At 38.4% G+C, this 14,710-nt stretch overlaps 2 protein-coding genes across 2 annotated transcripts; both read right to left on the bottom strand.

Annotated features, from left to right (window-relative positions):
- Nucleotides 1-464: 464 nt before the first annotated feature.
- On the bottom strand, nucleotides 465-7,648 carry LOC144633719 (growth factor receptor-bound protein 2-like). The gene is made up of 6 exons (XM_078492573.1): nucleotides 7,467-7,648; nucleotides 7,228-7,325; nucleotides 4,450-4,550; nucleotides 3,563-3,584; nucleotides 3,215-3,386; nucleotides 465-1,791 (listed from the first exon to the last, which is right to left on the bottom strand). Exons 1-6 carry the CDS (start codon nucleotides 7,542-7,544, stop codon nucleotides 1,612-1,614), a joined length of 651 nt encoding a protein of 216 aa, XP_078348699.1. The 5' UTR covers nucleotides 7,545-7,648; the 3' UTR covers nucleotides 465-1,611.
- A 2,725-nt stretch (nucleotides 7,649-10,373) lies between these two features.
- LOC144632854 (ubiquitin-conjugating enzyme E2 S-like) lies at nucleotides 10,374-14,283 on the bottom strand. The gene is made up of 5 exons (XM_078491600.1): nucleotides 14,133-14,283; nucleotides 13,904-14,054; nucleotides 13,668-13,745; nucleotides 12,099-12,211; nucleotides 10,374-11,214 (listed from the first exon to the last, which is right to left on the bottom strand). Exons 1-5 carry the CDS (start codon nucleotides 14,139-14,141, stop codon nucleotides 10,951-10,953), a joined length of 615 nt encoding a protein of 204 aa, XP_078347726.1. The 5' UTR covers nucleotides 14,142-14,283; the 3' UTR covers nucleotides 10,374-10,950.
- Between the last annotated feature and the right edge of the window lie 427 nt (nucleotides 14,284-14,710).

Below are 14,710 nucleotides of genomic sequence, written 5' to 3'. Positions count from 1 at the left end.
ACTTGTGGAAAGCCCTAATCAAAGGTAATACACTAACCGGTAAATATTTTGGTTGTGAAAACTGAATAGCGCTACGACCCCTGAAAGCACGAGCCATCAATGTCGCAACTCACGTGGAAAAATAAAGCAAAGTGAGATTGCTTTACTTTATTGGACACTTATTTAGAAAAAATGCGGAGGTCGGCACTTCATCCATCGAATTACCATGAGGTTGCTCGAAGAGCCTTTGATTAACTGATTGTTTTCAGACATAAAATGTAAAACTGTCTATACAAAGTTACTTAAACTTGCTCTTAAGCCAAACCTCTGCAGCTTACCCCTCCCCCAATGGCTGCAAGGGAGACTGGTATCTTCCCCATACAATTGAATAGAATGAGATTCGTTTCCACTATGACATATTCAATGTTTCTTTGAGCAATGTAGTTCCAAAACATGAGGTGCTAATAAGGGAGTGCATCAATATAATTATAATATAATAATAATTTATTTCTTGCGCATTACATTAAAAAATCTCAATGCTCTTACAAGAAATATATTTATATAAGGAAACAATAGCGAAACAATATTAAAGAAAGTAGATAAGATATTTAAATTACAATGGGATAAAATAGTAAATTCATTAAAATACTAATCAATCAAGGGGTATATATGTGTACCTACTTTCTGTAGGCTAACATCCCCCTCCAACTCCGTCACTTTCAGGTATGGGATTTTTAGAGCTTAGTCCCTAGGAGTACTCGGCTCAGGAAGTCTACAGCCAAAAGAGCCCCACAATCTGTGTCATAATTACTTGGGACACTTGAACCTTTCTTCGATCTTAGCTCCGAAATGTTATGTTTTCCCTCTCCCATCTTGATGTTTCCTTAAAAATATTTTTTGCCACGTGAACAACCAGGTATTAAGTGTCCCAACAAATATGGCTTAGATTGCAGATGTCCTAGGTAACGTACCTATGAATGGAATTTAATTTCAGCTTAACGCCAGCTGCAGACATAACTGGGTAGAACATTCACAGTGAATTCAGAAATGATGCAAGGAAGGTATTCATCCATGAATGTTAGATTCCTGGGTTATTCGAGCTCCATTGATAGGCTTTGCACATCTAAAGTGCTCTTGGGAGGACAAGTAATTAAATTAACATTTGCAAGCTACAAACTACATTTAAGGAAACAAAAATGTACATGGCACAGTAAATATCTCTTTGTTACTTAAAAATACACTATGGAAGCAAAATTAACACTGGATCTTCATCTATATAAGAATACAATAATATTATTAATAATATTTTGCAAAAGTAGTAAACAAATAATATATTGTTAATATTATTGGAAGCATAGTCAACTTTGGAGTGGTAGTGCAAGACTGTTCACAGCCCTTCTATTTTCAATGCAAGAGAATGTGAAATAAATTTTGTGCTGGTGTCGGGATTCTTTACCTGCGTTCAATGGTTGAAGAAAAATATTAAAAAATAGGGGGCTGTGAACTTTAACTGTCTATGGAAGCACTCACTTTTGTTCAAATGTATCTCCCTATTAACAATTACCATTTTGACTTTCTTACTTACGACAGTATAAAAGGTCATTCTTTTTTTGACAACAGATTGAGTCCTAATTAAGATTTCTTTTGAACATATGAAGCGGGAAACAATCCCTCATTCCCAGTTGACAAATTTTTGCCTTTCCACCAGTTTGAGTCTTCTTTGTCAAGGACTTCTATTTTATCTCCACGCTTAAAATACAACTCTCCTTCCTCTTCAGGATGGAATTCATAAGCGGCAACATAAGTCTCTGTCTGTAAATTAACACAGGGTTATAATTAGAGCCTGGCAGACTAAGGGTCAGACAACTATCAGACTAAGAATACCTGGGGTACCGTGGTCTCAGAGGGTTTTTCTCTTCCATTAAAATGTATATGACATGAAAAATATGTTCTGCTTATTTGAAAGGCCTTTCGAAATACAGAAGAATGGCGTTTTTCTTTTCGAAATATCTTTTTTCGTTTCAGAAATATTGACGTTTTTGTATTATGCAAATTAGATCAGTGATGACGTCACAAGATTTGACTCTAAAAATGGTAAAATACTGAATAAACAATATCTCTAAAACTATTGAAGCAGTGTTCTTGAAACTTGGCACCACAAATGTGCATCACAAAAGGAACAAAATGACACCCTTAGTATTGTTGCCATAGCAACTCTTTCAGCTCCAGTCTCTCTCTGTCAAAAAGACAAATATCCCCATATCTGACCTCTAAAGTGAGACAAAGGGTCCTGCTTAGAACAGACATAGTTCCCATATTGCCTTAATTCCCACTATTGGTTTGGCTGCGCTAGATGGTTCTTGGTTTAAGACAAAAACTGGGAATTTCAGTTTTTATTGAGACAGCACCAGCGGCAAAACTGTTGTCATGGCAACAGCCCTAAGAGTAACATTTTGTTTCTTTTGTGATGCACATTTGTGGTGCCAAGTTCCAAGAACACTGCTTTAATAGTTTTAGAGATATTGTTTATTCAGTATTTTACCATTTTTAGAGTCAAATCTTGTGACGTCATCACTGATCTAATTTGCATAATACAAAAACGTCAATATCTCTGAAACGAAAAAAGATATTTCGAAAAGAAAAACGTCATTCTTCTGTATTTCGAAAGGCCTTTCAAATTAGCATGTCATATACACTTTAAAGGAAAAACAGTCACTGTGGTCAAAGTGAGGGAAATAGGAAATCCTTTCTAGCATGGGGACTCCTTTAAATTGCTGCTTCGCATCTCAAATTTGATTGAGAAATTGAAGTCTGTAATCAGGGTAAATTTGGGCTAAATGACTAATGGTTGCCTAGAGGTCATATGAGACTTGTTTACCGATATGCTAATCCAAACAATGGCTGTTTTTATACTTGAGAAATCTTACCCATCTGGACGAGCTTCGGCAAAAATTTTGTTGTTCACTGGTTATGCGTCTCTTGTATAAAGACGGGCACAAGACGGCTTACCCGTCAAGACGAGCTTCCTTTCGTTATGCGTCTTTCAAGACGCATTTCGAAAAGTACCGGTAGCTCGTCTAGTCGGTAACTCGTCTTGTGCCCGTCTTAAAAAAAAAAACAAAAAAAAAAAAAAAATTTTCCGAAGCTCCTCCAGACGGGTAACCCGTCTCTAGTATAAAAACGGCCAATGTGAAGGCAGCCTAAAGAAGGAAACAATGAATAACTAAGTTCTTACCGCCTTGCTCTCTTCCTCCATGTCTTTTAGATATATTGTTTGAGATCTACTGACGGAGGAGGTGCGATGATACTCCACCAACTGATTCAATGAATTAAATTTTACCACCCACAGAAAGTACTTTCCAGCCCCATCACGCAAAACTTTAAAGTGTTGTACACCATCACCAAACCTGCAACAAAGGAACAAGCAAAACAATCACTCACACAAAGTAGACTTACGTAATTATGTAACGGTAAATGTATGTTGTGTATTAATGACACTGAGCTTTATAGAAGATCACAACACACAAATAAATCGAAGAAGGTATTTAGCTAGCCAATTACATTACCACCAACACACACTCACCTCACAGACAATGAGAAATCTCCTGTAAAAAGCAAACAAACATTTAAAGTGATTAGAAGTTGATTTCTGCAGGCAGAGGTTGTGATTACCACATAATATATTGAACAGATTGCAATTTTTATAAATTATGAAATCATTAATTGTTTTTTAATGAACTTCTAAAACTGTACACATGTAGCTAGAAGTCCCAACCTGAAGGTGATGAAAGTAAATTAACTGCCATAGCAAATTTTGAAAGCTAATGCAAAATGAGCACATGTCTGCTTGAAGTCTGTTTAAAAACCGTATTCATTTGTTCAAGCAATAGTTGAGAGCTTCTATAACCATTACACTCTAAGTAGAACACAACCTCCTTCGGTGCCCATACACCTACAAAGTTAAGCTTAGAAGTAATCCACTATAACACATTGTTTTTGGTTAGTGTACTGTAATGAAGTATTACTCGTAACAAAAAAACACTTTTTAAGTGTCCATTGTCTGTTTCAAAGTGTCCGTTGTCCATCTAAAAGAGGTGTTCATCTTATAGGGAGTTTAGTTACAGAAAAATGACTGAAAAACAGCAGGGACCATCACCAGGTGTCTGTCTTATGGAGGTGTTGGTCTTATAAGGGTGTCCGTTAAGAAAAAGTTGACTGTAGAGACTTCTTCCAAAATATTGTTCCTGATCTGTGTCAATATGCATTTGCAAGTTCAAGTTTCACCTGAGTGTACTCAGTGTTTATGGTGACCATTTTGAGTGCGAAAGTTTGTGTTATGGTCTGCTAAACATCAAATGATTGACGACCAATCATGCCACGTTTAATACCCAGTAATTGTTAGATTATGTTTCAGTGGCAGATGCAAGTGTCAGTAGCCCTTTGTGGTAGCAAACAAACTTTAATGTTTACCTGGTGCACTTTCACTTTCTCTGATAAGGAAAGCTCCATCAGTCTTCTGCCGCAAAAGCAGTTCCTCTGCCTGAGCTCGGGTTATTTTGCCATGAAACCAACTGGGAGAAATTATATAAAAGAACAACAATGTCATGTTATCATCACAATTATGTTGGATCTTATAACGCAATTGAGTAGTCCAGGTTCAAGCCCCTGCTGGGGTCACTGCATTGTGTTCTTGGGCAAGACACTTCTCTCATAGTGACTCTCTCTACCCAGGTGTATAAATGGGTACTGGCGAATTAAATGCTGGGGGTAACCCTTTGATGGACTAGCATCCCATCTAGGGGAGAGGAGATATACACTAGTCGCTTAATAACTAACTTAAGAAGTAACTTTTCACATTGCTGTTTTTATGTACAAATTTAAAAATCAACTTCTCCCTTCTAATTTTGATGTTTTTTTCACTTTGGCAAAAGAAACTCATAGTTACAATACAAGATTTTCCTCTAGAATGACTTATGCTTTACCCAAAACCAGAACAAATTATGGAATCTTTAATATTAGATATCAGGGCGCTAAAATCTGGAATGCTATCAGTGATGACATATTAAGCTTCTGTCACTTAAACAATTTAAGAAAAAATATAAATTAAGCATTATTACAAGCTATTAACTGAACCTTTCATATTTATAACTCTAGATTTACCTCTGCTAGTTAACCTGTCCGTATACTTCATTTTCCATCTTTTTTTCCATTAATTTTTCTTTAAGCCTACTTAGTTTTGTTTTTGTGTGTTGTATAGTTTGCTATGTAAATGTTAAGTATACCTGACCTTTTTATAAATTATTGTAATAAAAACTAAGTATGGCTGCCCAATCTTGTTAGCCAATCGTGGTTATTCTGGGCAGCCATGCACTTTACTTTATTTCTTTTATTATTGTATTGTTAATTTAATGGAATGTAAACGGTGCAAATAAAGTTGTTGTTGTTGTTGTTGTTGTTGTTGTTGTCTTAATGCTAGGGAAACCAGGATACATCTGTAAGCTCCAGCCTGATGGGCCTCTAGGCCCAAATGCAGCCTGAACCTTTACCTTCTTAACAATACCTGTTCTGAAGGGTACTACTGTTCTTTTATTTAATGGCCTGGCAACATAGAATTAATGCCAATGGAGAAGATACACCCCTACTCACCTTCCCACACATAAATGCTTCTCACAAAACATGTTGCATGTAACAAATTCTCTTTTTAGCTCTTTAGCCACCAAATACTTGATTTCCAGCCGCTTTTCGGGAAAATGAGCCTACGCTCCTCCGAGAAGGTGGGGGAAATCCAGCCTGGCCACTAAAGAGCTTGACACTGGAAATCCAAACACATCATTGTACCGGGTACAGACTTGAATTCAAAAGAAAAAATCGTAGGAAAATCATTTTTGGACATTCTAAAAAATCTTGACGTCGAATCCCATGTTCAAAATCTCATGTTTTTAGAGCAGATAATGTTGACAGGAACAGGGTGCCAAAAAAGAACAAATTATTATAATAATATTATTACAACAGGTCAAATCTCCACCGCTTCCATGTCACAGGTACTTTTTTAGATTGTTGGTCTTAACTGTTCTGAAGTGAGTGGTAGGCAATTTAACCCATACAAAACATTATCTTTGAACATCTAAAGGAAGATATAACCTTAAAAATCAAGCTATGGCTATAAATATCGATTTTTTTTTTGAAGACGCGCGGAAACAACTTGAAAACGTTAGCCTTACTTTTTCAAGTTGCAATCCGTTTCCATCCAAGCCATCTGCAGCCAAAGATGCTCATTTACAGTTTCAGTGCTCTGATATGGCAATTTTAAATAAAAATGGACTATTGTTTTTTTTTGGTTTCCGCGACACATGAATAATTTTGGCTGTTAAAACTGTAAAATCTGTGACATAGTCCCTTTAAATCGTAGGAAGTTTTCTATTAGCCTGTTGGGTAAGGAAACTAACTTTGTCAGGATTTTGACCCGTAACCCGTTTCTTATCTGGAACCGAAGTTAGTCCTAACTATGCTGGAACACTGCAGCTACATGTTCATTTATCATTTTTGTTGATCTTCTCAGATGCCAATTTTCCATTTATTCGGCTGCTATTCCATCAGAGAGCTACCCCAGTATTAGATTTGGTGGAACCGAACCAATTAATAAACCTGAATGTGGAAGAGGGACAAAAGAACACAACACAGTGACCCAAACCCAGGCTCGAACCCAGACTACTCGATCCAAATTCTTGAAAACAAGGCCATTGCACCTTTAAACATTTTATACCTGGAAAGTTCATTAAATACAATAAATACAAATTATATGAGCCCACTTCAAACATCAGCTGCAACCATCCAATAAGTTGACTTGTAATATTATGTAAATGCACACTTGATCAAATAGTATTCACAATAAAGATTGAATTCTAAATTGATATTTATTATGTTCCACCAAATCGACAGCCAAATTCAGTTTGAAGTAGTATACTGATGCTTATTTCATGGTTTTTTTTAACGTTCTTCTGGCAACGAAAATAAGGGTGTCGATACGCGAAAGTTTCCATAATTTTGTTGTCAAAAACATGGATCTATGTGAAAAAAGGTTTCACGGATGAAATGTTTTACGTGCATATTGATATACGGTCAATACAATAAGGTTGCATTAGTTAAGGTAGAAATCTAAAACAACAGTACACATCTATCTTTGTAAAAGCATAGCATCGCTTTAAAATTAAAATTGGCACACTGCATAAACGCTTTGACAACACTGACCTATGTGGTTTAAGCGTGATGTAATTTGCTGGAACAAGTCCACTTCGACCGTCTTGTTCAGCTGTAAACCAGTTTTTATCGTCATCTGTTTTTATAACCTAAAACAGAAACAATCGCGCGATAACGTAAACTATAATTAATGGTGAAAGCAACCTACTGCGGAGCAAATTCCGGCATTTGCGTAAGCTTATATTGAGCAATGGCGACCGCACAAGGAAGGATTTCTGGCCGTTGTTTACCTTTAGAACTGATCCCTTTTTAAATGAGAGTTCGTCGTCTGCAGTAGCTTGAAAGTCGTGCTTTGATACGGCTTCCATGTTACACTCTCCTCTTAAATAGACTGTGACTACATGAAGAACCCACAAGAACCTTTGGAAAACAAATATGACCGACTGATAAGCTTCCGAGCGGGAATGAGTACGAAATCGAACTCTTCTTCGTTTGCCTTATATGGACATAGTCGTCTGGAAAGTTCCTCCAATTTCCGGTTCATGACGTCATTCTTAGTTCCTAGGCCTCATCAGCTACGCGGCCTGTTCGATTTGGTCAAAACCAGGGGTCGTTAAAATTGTCTTTTGAGACATAATACGTAAAGTGGTAAACAAAACTCTCTATCCAAAATATCTTAAACTTGCCAAACCTATGGAGCTGACCCCCACCCCATCCTTTAAAAAGTGAGTCTGGGGTACTAAATGTCCCCCTTTCTTCCCCACCTGCCCAAATAATTCATCCACCAGTGTTAAGCCGGAGGTGGGGGGGGGGGGCACAGGAGGAAGATTTGAAAGTAAGTATCTGCCCTGGCATAGTGGGGACTTTTAACTGTTTAAGTGGACTTTCCTGAAGAGCATTTTACTGAAATTTATTTTACTAAGTAAAACAAATTAAAAAAAAAAAAAAAAAAAATAAAGACAACTAGACATTCCTTCCCCATACAATTGAATAGATTGACATATTCAATGTTCAATGTTTCTCTGAGCAAAGTGTAGTTCCATAACATGAGGGGCTTATAAGGGAATGCATCAAGGGGTATATATATGTGTACCAACTTCCTGTAGGCGGCTAAAATCCCCTTCGGGGGGGGGAGAGGGGGGGTCTTAAAGTCTGAGTCACATCCAGCCATGGGAACCACTGGATAAACGTCAAGTCGTGGTGAAGGTTACCATACTTCCAGTGGGTCAGTGTGAGGGACTCCCATATGCAAGGGACTGGGACAAGGATGCTTGTCATCTTGCTTTGGGGTGTAAATTCCGGATTTTGGTCTCATTTATGGTGTGAAGACGGAACCCCAATACTTATAGCTGTCAAGGTCTGGTTAAGGGTTACATGTAAAAAACACCCGCGTATAAGAACCTAGAATTTTTGGCGTAAACCAATCAGCGGCTGAATGGGTTCCTTATTTTTTGGGGTAGTTTTTCCGAACTCAGCCGCCCTGATTAGCGTTCTTAGTGAGTTCTTATTTGTAGAGAGTTGTCATAGTGATACCATTCAGAGAGCTACTGTAGTACTAGTATGTCCCATACACTGGTTCCTAAATATTTTTATTTTAAACCGCAAACGCGATAAAACTCAGGAGCAAGGAAATAGGGGCATTTACAGCGGACAACTTCATCGCGAAAATTAGAAATGCCAAGCCTTGCCATTGTTTAAACAAAAAGACCAAAGCAGTAATGACATGTATTGCACATGAGCAAAAGTCAGGGGGGCACTCTACAGATTCAAGTCCCAAGGCTACACCAGCATAATGTTATACAGTATTCTATACTCGCTGTGGCAATTTAAAATTCTGATTTTCAATTAAACAAATAATTTTCATGGTTGTGGTTCGGTCGTCAGATACATTTCACAATTTCTATCAATTAAAATCCAGTGTTTTGGCTACAAAATAAGGGGAGGGCGCGCCTTGAACGAGGTGTTTCTTTTTGTATAAGAAGTTCCTATTGTTCTTTGCCAGCCTAAATAGGTTCTTATATATTTGGGTATTAAAATGCCCAGGATTTCAGCCTGTAGGTTCTTAAATCACTAGGTCAACTCTAATACGCAAACCGGGTGTTTACGTTCTGTATCGTGAAGAAAAAAATAGGGGTCATACATTATGTAAATTAGCAGTCTAAACCAATCAGAGCACCCCGATCGACAGCTTTCCTTAAAATGGTATCTGTTGCACCGCGGGACGAAAATGAGAGGCGGCTGTATTCGAGGCTATATCTTATGTTACATTTTTCAAACTTTGCCTCAAATAAACAGGGGCTAGTTGTTGAGAAATACGGTTAATTTTTTCTGGGGTGTGGCTCTTGGTGGCCAGTGTTTTTGCCATCTTTTAGTGAAAGTCTACATGTACATTGGCACCTTTTATGGGTAACAACAAATTCTTTTAACAAAAATTATCCCCCCAGAAATGAGTTCTGGTACTTTGGTACTTTTAAGAGCCAAGTCCCTAGGACTACTCGGCTCAGGAAGTCTGGACTCTATCGTGAGCAATGTCACTCGCTTAAAAGTCAGTGGGGACAAATGCAACAGCATCCAAGAGCGATATACAAGTGGAAGGAGAGTGAGTAGCACTGCATTTTTCTTCTGAAACCCATGCTACTCGCTGCATGCTCATATATCACGATCGCTTGCTTTCACGTTTGTTCCCACAGACTTTAAAGCAAAAGAGAGACTGCTCAGAGTCTAGTGTGTTTCCGTCCAAATTTCTGATGACTGTCTGCTTTGTTTCTTAGACTGTCTATTTAACAAAGTCAATTGTTATATAGCTAGAAATTTTTCCCCAACAGTGCACACTCTTATTGGCTAATTCAAGGTCACATGACATCTAACAATAAAAACCGTTTTCCGCCAAAAGTCTCTGCGCGGGCAACACTGCAAAAACTATGATGTCAGAGGGTAACATTACAATTTTGTTGCCTGCAAATGTTGACCAATGAGCGCCATTTTTCTAAGTTTTCGTGGTGCTATAATAACAAAACACTTAATGACTGATCCCTCAGGAAACCAGTTAATTTTGTTTCCCTCGTCTCAATCTTTCCCTCGGCGAACATTGAGATTCTTGGGGAAAAAAAACTGTTACCCACGGGAAAAGTCATTAAGTGGATATTATGCATGTTGCTAGCTGTTGCTGCTGCTCATTCATGAAATCACATTGTAATCACATTAATTTTGTGTTTTCACACTCATTTCATTTTTAATAACATAATGCCTACTTAACAAAGCTCAGTAATTTCATCAAATGCATTGTAATAAAGGAAAATATTGCACATATTGCAACTTCTCTACCTTTTTAAAGGTGTTAAGCTGACATCAATAAATTACTAAATCTGAGATATTGTTAGTATTTACATGAAGCAGAATTTACTAAAACTTTATACAGTATTTCGGGTACATGTGGTACATACATGTAGTCAGTGAATGCAAACATTTCTTGAGTTGAGGCTAATAAGGTAGGAACATTTTGGAGAATGAAAAAGTAAGTACATATAACACATTATTAAACCAATAGCATATCCTAGTTACACATAAAAATATTTTTGCAACCTTTGTTATACTTTTGTCAGTGGCAATAACGGGCAATTTATTTCACTTTACATACCAATTCTTTTACTTTGGCATGGAGTGATTCTCTTTGATATAAATTTGTTAGCAGCTTAGAGATAACTTTACACTGTACACTCGATCTATCATAATATATTGATATGTGCAGCCATTTTAATAAATTCTAGGCATCTGTCAGAGTCTTTTCAAGGCCCTCTTCTTGTCTTTTTTCTTCTTATCCAGTACTTTGTCGCTAGCCCTTTTTATCCCTTGGGGTGCTTCTACAGTTTCTCCCTTCTCCATACTTTCCACCTTACTAGCTCGGTTGTGCTTTGCGTGGATGTCCGTCCACCACTGTGCTCGCTTGGAATAGTCATCATACTTCTCTAGCAACAGCTTACCGGCCTCTTCATTTAACGCAGATTCAGGATTAGGGACTATCAGAAGACATTTTACAGTCTGCAAAGAAAGCAGTAGAAGTTGAATATGAGACAATGAGAATGCAATATGTACATGTTATCCCTCTATGTTTTCATATTTGATTCCTGAGCCACCATGCCCAATAATTATTATTCTATAGCTGTCATCTTGAATAATCACTGTTGCAAGTGTAATCTGGGAAGATTCCCCTATATACTGTGTAGCTAGGCCCCATAGAATGTTTCGCCTTCCACTTTTCATGTCTGGCATATATACTGTGGTTCAATTTTATCCTTGGTTCAAGTTTTATTTTCCTTTGTTTTGGGTATGGTAATGTATGGTAACACCATCGATTGCATCTACCCGTGAACGTATGCACTAAAAACATGTTTTCATGTGACTTCAAACGTCTGTGTTTCAGGTGTCAAACTTTGAAGTTTAGCAGACCGTAACAGCAACTTCCACGCCGAAAGTTCAACACATTCCGGTTTTGAAATGGCGGAAAGATTAGATATAGAGACTTCTTCCGAGAAATTGTTGCTGATCTGTGTCAATATGCATACACAGGTTCTAATGTAAAGTTTCACCCAAACTCAGTGTTTATAGTGAGCATTTTGAGGGTCACCAAAATCACACTCAGGTCGTGTTCACATATAGTGCCCGCACACTGGTACCTGGGCCCCACAAAAAATGGTGTCCTGTTCAGACACAGGAAACCAAAGTAAAGCAAGTACCCTTTAGTGCCAGAGTTCAAGGTCTCAACCTTGTACTTGGCACAGGCACTGTGCCCGAATTCTGGGTATGGGTGCTTGAAAAAATAGTGTGTTCACATGAATACCCAACCAGAATCATGCTTGGGCAGCAAGCCTGGGCACCAAGTGTGAACACAGCCTAAAATCACCTTAGGCTATTGCACAACTTACCAATAAAATATGTTTCACTCCAAGATCTGGTTTCCAATCCTTTTTCAATGTGTTAACACAAATTTCTCCATTGTTGGCTACATTTGGGTGGAAGATTTTTGTCAAGAAAAATCCTGAAGAGACAATAAAATAGTTATACATACCTCAATAATTTGTATAGTGAACTGTACACTTTATTTGGCTAATGTGACCTCACATAGTCTCCCATTACCTTACTAGCTTAGCTAATTGTTCACAAAGGACTGGTTCCAAATGATCTGCTCTAACCAGCAATACCACGATTCAGTCACTGTTGCTCTACCAACTAAGCCATGAGGCCACACAGGAACAACTGAAGTCATCAGTTGTTAAGGTGGTAATTCACAGCAAGGTAATCGTAAAGGGTACAAATGCCAGGCATAACTAATCGATGACTCATGATCATGATCAGGTCATGGTATCGAGGTTCAGTGATTAGTCATGATGCGCATCGGACTTCGTGGCCACAGGCTCTGTCATCGCCGGCTTGGTCCCTTCGTCTCCGCTCCTCCCCCGTCCGCTCTCCACGTGTCGTGTCCCGCGCCTGCCGCACCCCCTCGTCTCGACCGGCGCGCCCAGTTGTCGCCTGTCGGTCGTCGTGCCGTTTTGGTTCGGGTCGAGTCATTCTCGGTTCTCACATCATAGTTCGTGTCATCGATGAGTTCGTCCACATGGTCGGTCTCCCTATCTCGCCATTCTACTTCCTATCCCATCGTTTCCTATTCAGATCATCGAGTTCCTGGAAATGCAATGACATATAGAGCAACCATGATTGTGTTCGAATTAACAATTAGACGGCGAGCTCGAGGTTTCTATCGGCTGATAGCTGGTGAGTGGCAAAGTCCCGAGCCAACTATCAAAATTGATAGAAACCAAGAGTGAGCCATCAAGTTGTTTTAGCATAACCCACTGACCAATCTATTAAACAAAGAGCATCGCTAGTATTGATTTATTGAAGGTTTTGATTGATAAAATTCAGTGGAAAACTGAGCATGCACTCCAATAGACATCAATCGATCAATAGACAGTGCCTGTGTAGTCAATCAGAAATCCTCCGTGATTACCTAATAGACAGTCGTGGGTTATGCTGACATCATATAGACAAGTATTACGAGGGAGCCAGTCAGATTGGTTCTAAAAATGTCTCACATAATAAACAATCTATTCTAGGGAAGGAAATTGTTCTATTTGTATGAAGAATAATGTCTTACAACAAGGAAATTATTCCTTAACCAGCAGAAAGCAGACACTTTATGCTGAAAACCTCTGTTTATTTGTCATCCATTCCAAGGGTAACCTATGGTTAATTTTTGTTTGTTTCCAGGCTACACTCTTCCAAACAAGAGTTTTGGACGTCATTTCACCCTGAATAACTTGAAAGCTCAAGGCACAAAAACATGAACTCTTCCAAGCTTTTAACCGATGAGTAAACTCTGGATACATGTAAAGAAGAATGAACGGATTTCTTTGAGGAAATTGCTGTTGAAACACAGAGTAGAACTCAAACTGAAAACAATACCAACTGTAACACATACACAAAGAAAGTTTTACCTTTTGGAGGAGAAGCGGGGAAATCTTTTCCTAGAACTAGTTTTACACGAAAGAGTCCACCTTCATAAGGCGTACCAGCTGTTAACAATGAGGAGAAAAACAATCGATGTTAAAATTTTCTAGTAAGACGAATAAGAAGACAAAAAGCTCGACTAGAATTCAAATCTGTAACAACTGCAGTAAGGTCTGTGAAATGCTGTGTCTTTCAAAACCCCAAAACACTTAAAAAAGCCTACCTGGCCCTTCTATTGTTGCTTGGATGTCTGTTACATCTTCCTCGTTGGTAAAAACTTTAATACCTTCGGGTGGATCGCTCGATAAACTCGTTAGCTCTTTAACAACTTGTTTGATAATTTGCGGATGAAGATTTTCGACGTTCGAACTTGTCTGAAATTCACGTGAAAGAAGCATAGATCAGTGACTGCGAATTGACAATCGGCGGAAAGATGATACAATACTACTTACTGATGCCATTCGTTGGAGCTTTTCTCAAGCCAGAAAGGAAGAAAGGCGCAGAAAAAATAACCGCTCAAAGCTAGGACAGCAACAGATAAATTCGTTTTCTCGAGGCGAACGCACAGCGAAGCTACGGTTTTGGTTTGTTATTCTATTAACCAATCAAATCGCAGATTTATCGACCGCGAGGTCCTAGTTCCTAAAAAGGCGCGGTGGCATAAACTCTACCCAACAAATCCCCCACGGGACCCCACAGAGGACGTTTCGTTTAGGTGGTTTCGTTTAATTTCGTCGTTTCGGGTTTTTAGTTAGTACATGCCGTTTTTAAGTACAGATCAGGGTGGCTATCTTACAAATTGTCCCTCGTCAGAATCTTGAAGTCGTTGCTTATGGGCTCATTTCCCATACCCATTTTCAGACAGATTAAAATACTAAAACCTATTTTAGACCAATTTCAGACCAAAACAGCTCAAAATCCTTTAGAAATTCCATGATAGGGTGAGCCTCGCGGATTTCATTGAAGATTTTGTAATATTCCGTTGTATAGTCAACTCTCTCTTAACGGACACCTCTATAAGACGGACACA

The sequence above is a fragment of the Oculina patagonica genome, chromosome 12, assembly GCF_052425735.1.
Source record: "Oculina patagonica isolate OP01 chromosome 12, crgOcupat, whole genome shotgun sequence".
NCBI lineage: Eukaryota > Metazoa > Cnidaria > Anthozoa > Scleractinia > Oculinidae > Oculina > Oculina patagonica.
This window is presented reverse-complemented; position numbering and strand designations above follow the sequence as displayed.

Bases quoted from the DNA above. Each gene is read 5' to 3' on its own strand.
- LOC144633719 (XM_078492573.1), bottom strand. From the start codon at position 7,544: ATGGAAGCCGTATCAAAGCACGACTTTCAAGCTACTGCAGACGACGAA. The intron at 7,326-7,466 runs GTAAACAACGGC...TTTCTGTTTTAG, and splicing joins AAAAGGGATCAGTTCTAAAG to GTTATAAAAACAGATGACGA. The intron at 4,551-7,227 runs GTCAGTGTTGTC...AATTTCTCCCAG, and splicing joins ATCACGCTTAAACCACATAG to TTGGTTTCATGGCAAAATAA.
- LOC144632854 (XM_078491600.1), bottom strand. The intron at 13,746-13,903 runs GTAGGCTTTTTT...CATTGTTAACAG, and splicing joins AGCAACAATAGAAGGGCCAG to CTGGTACGCCTTATGAAGGT. The intron at 12,212-13,667 runs GTAAAACTTTCT...TTGTCTCTTCAG, and splicing joins CCCCGCTTCTCCTCCAAAAG to GATTTTTCTTGACAAAAATC.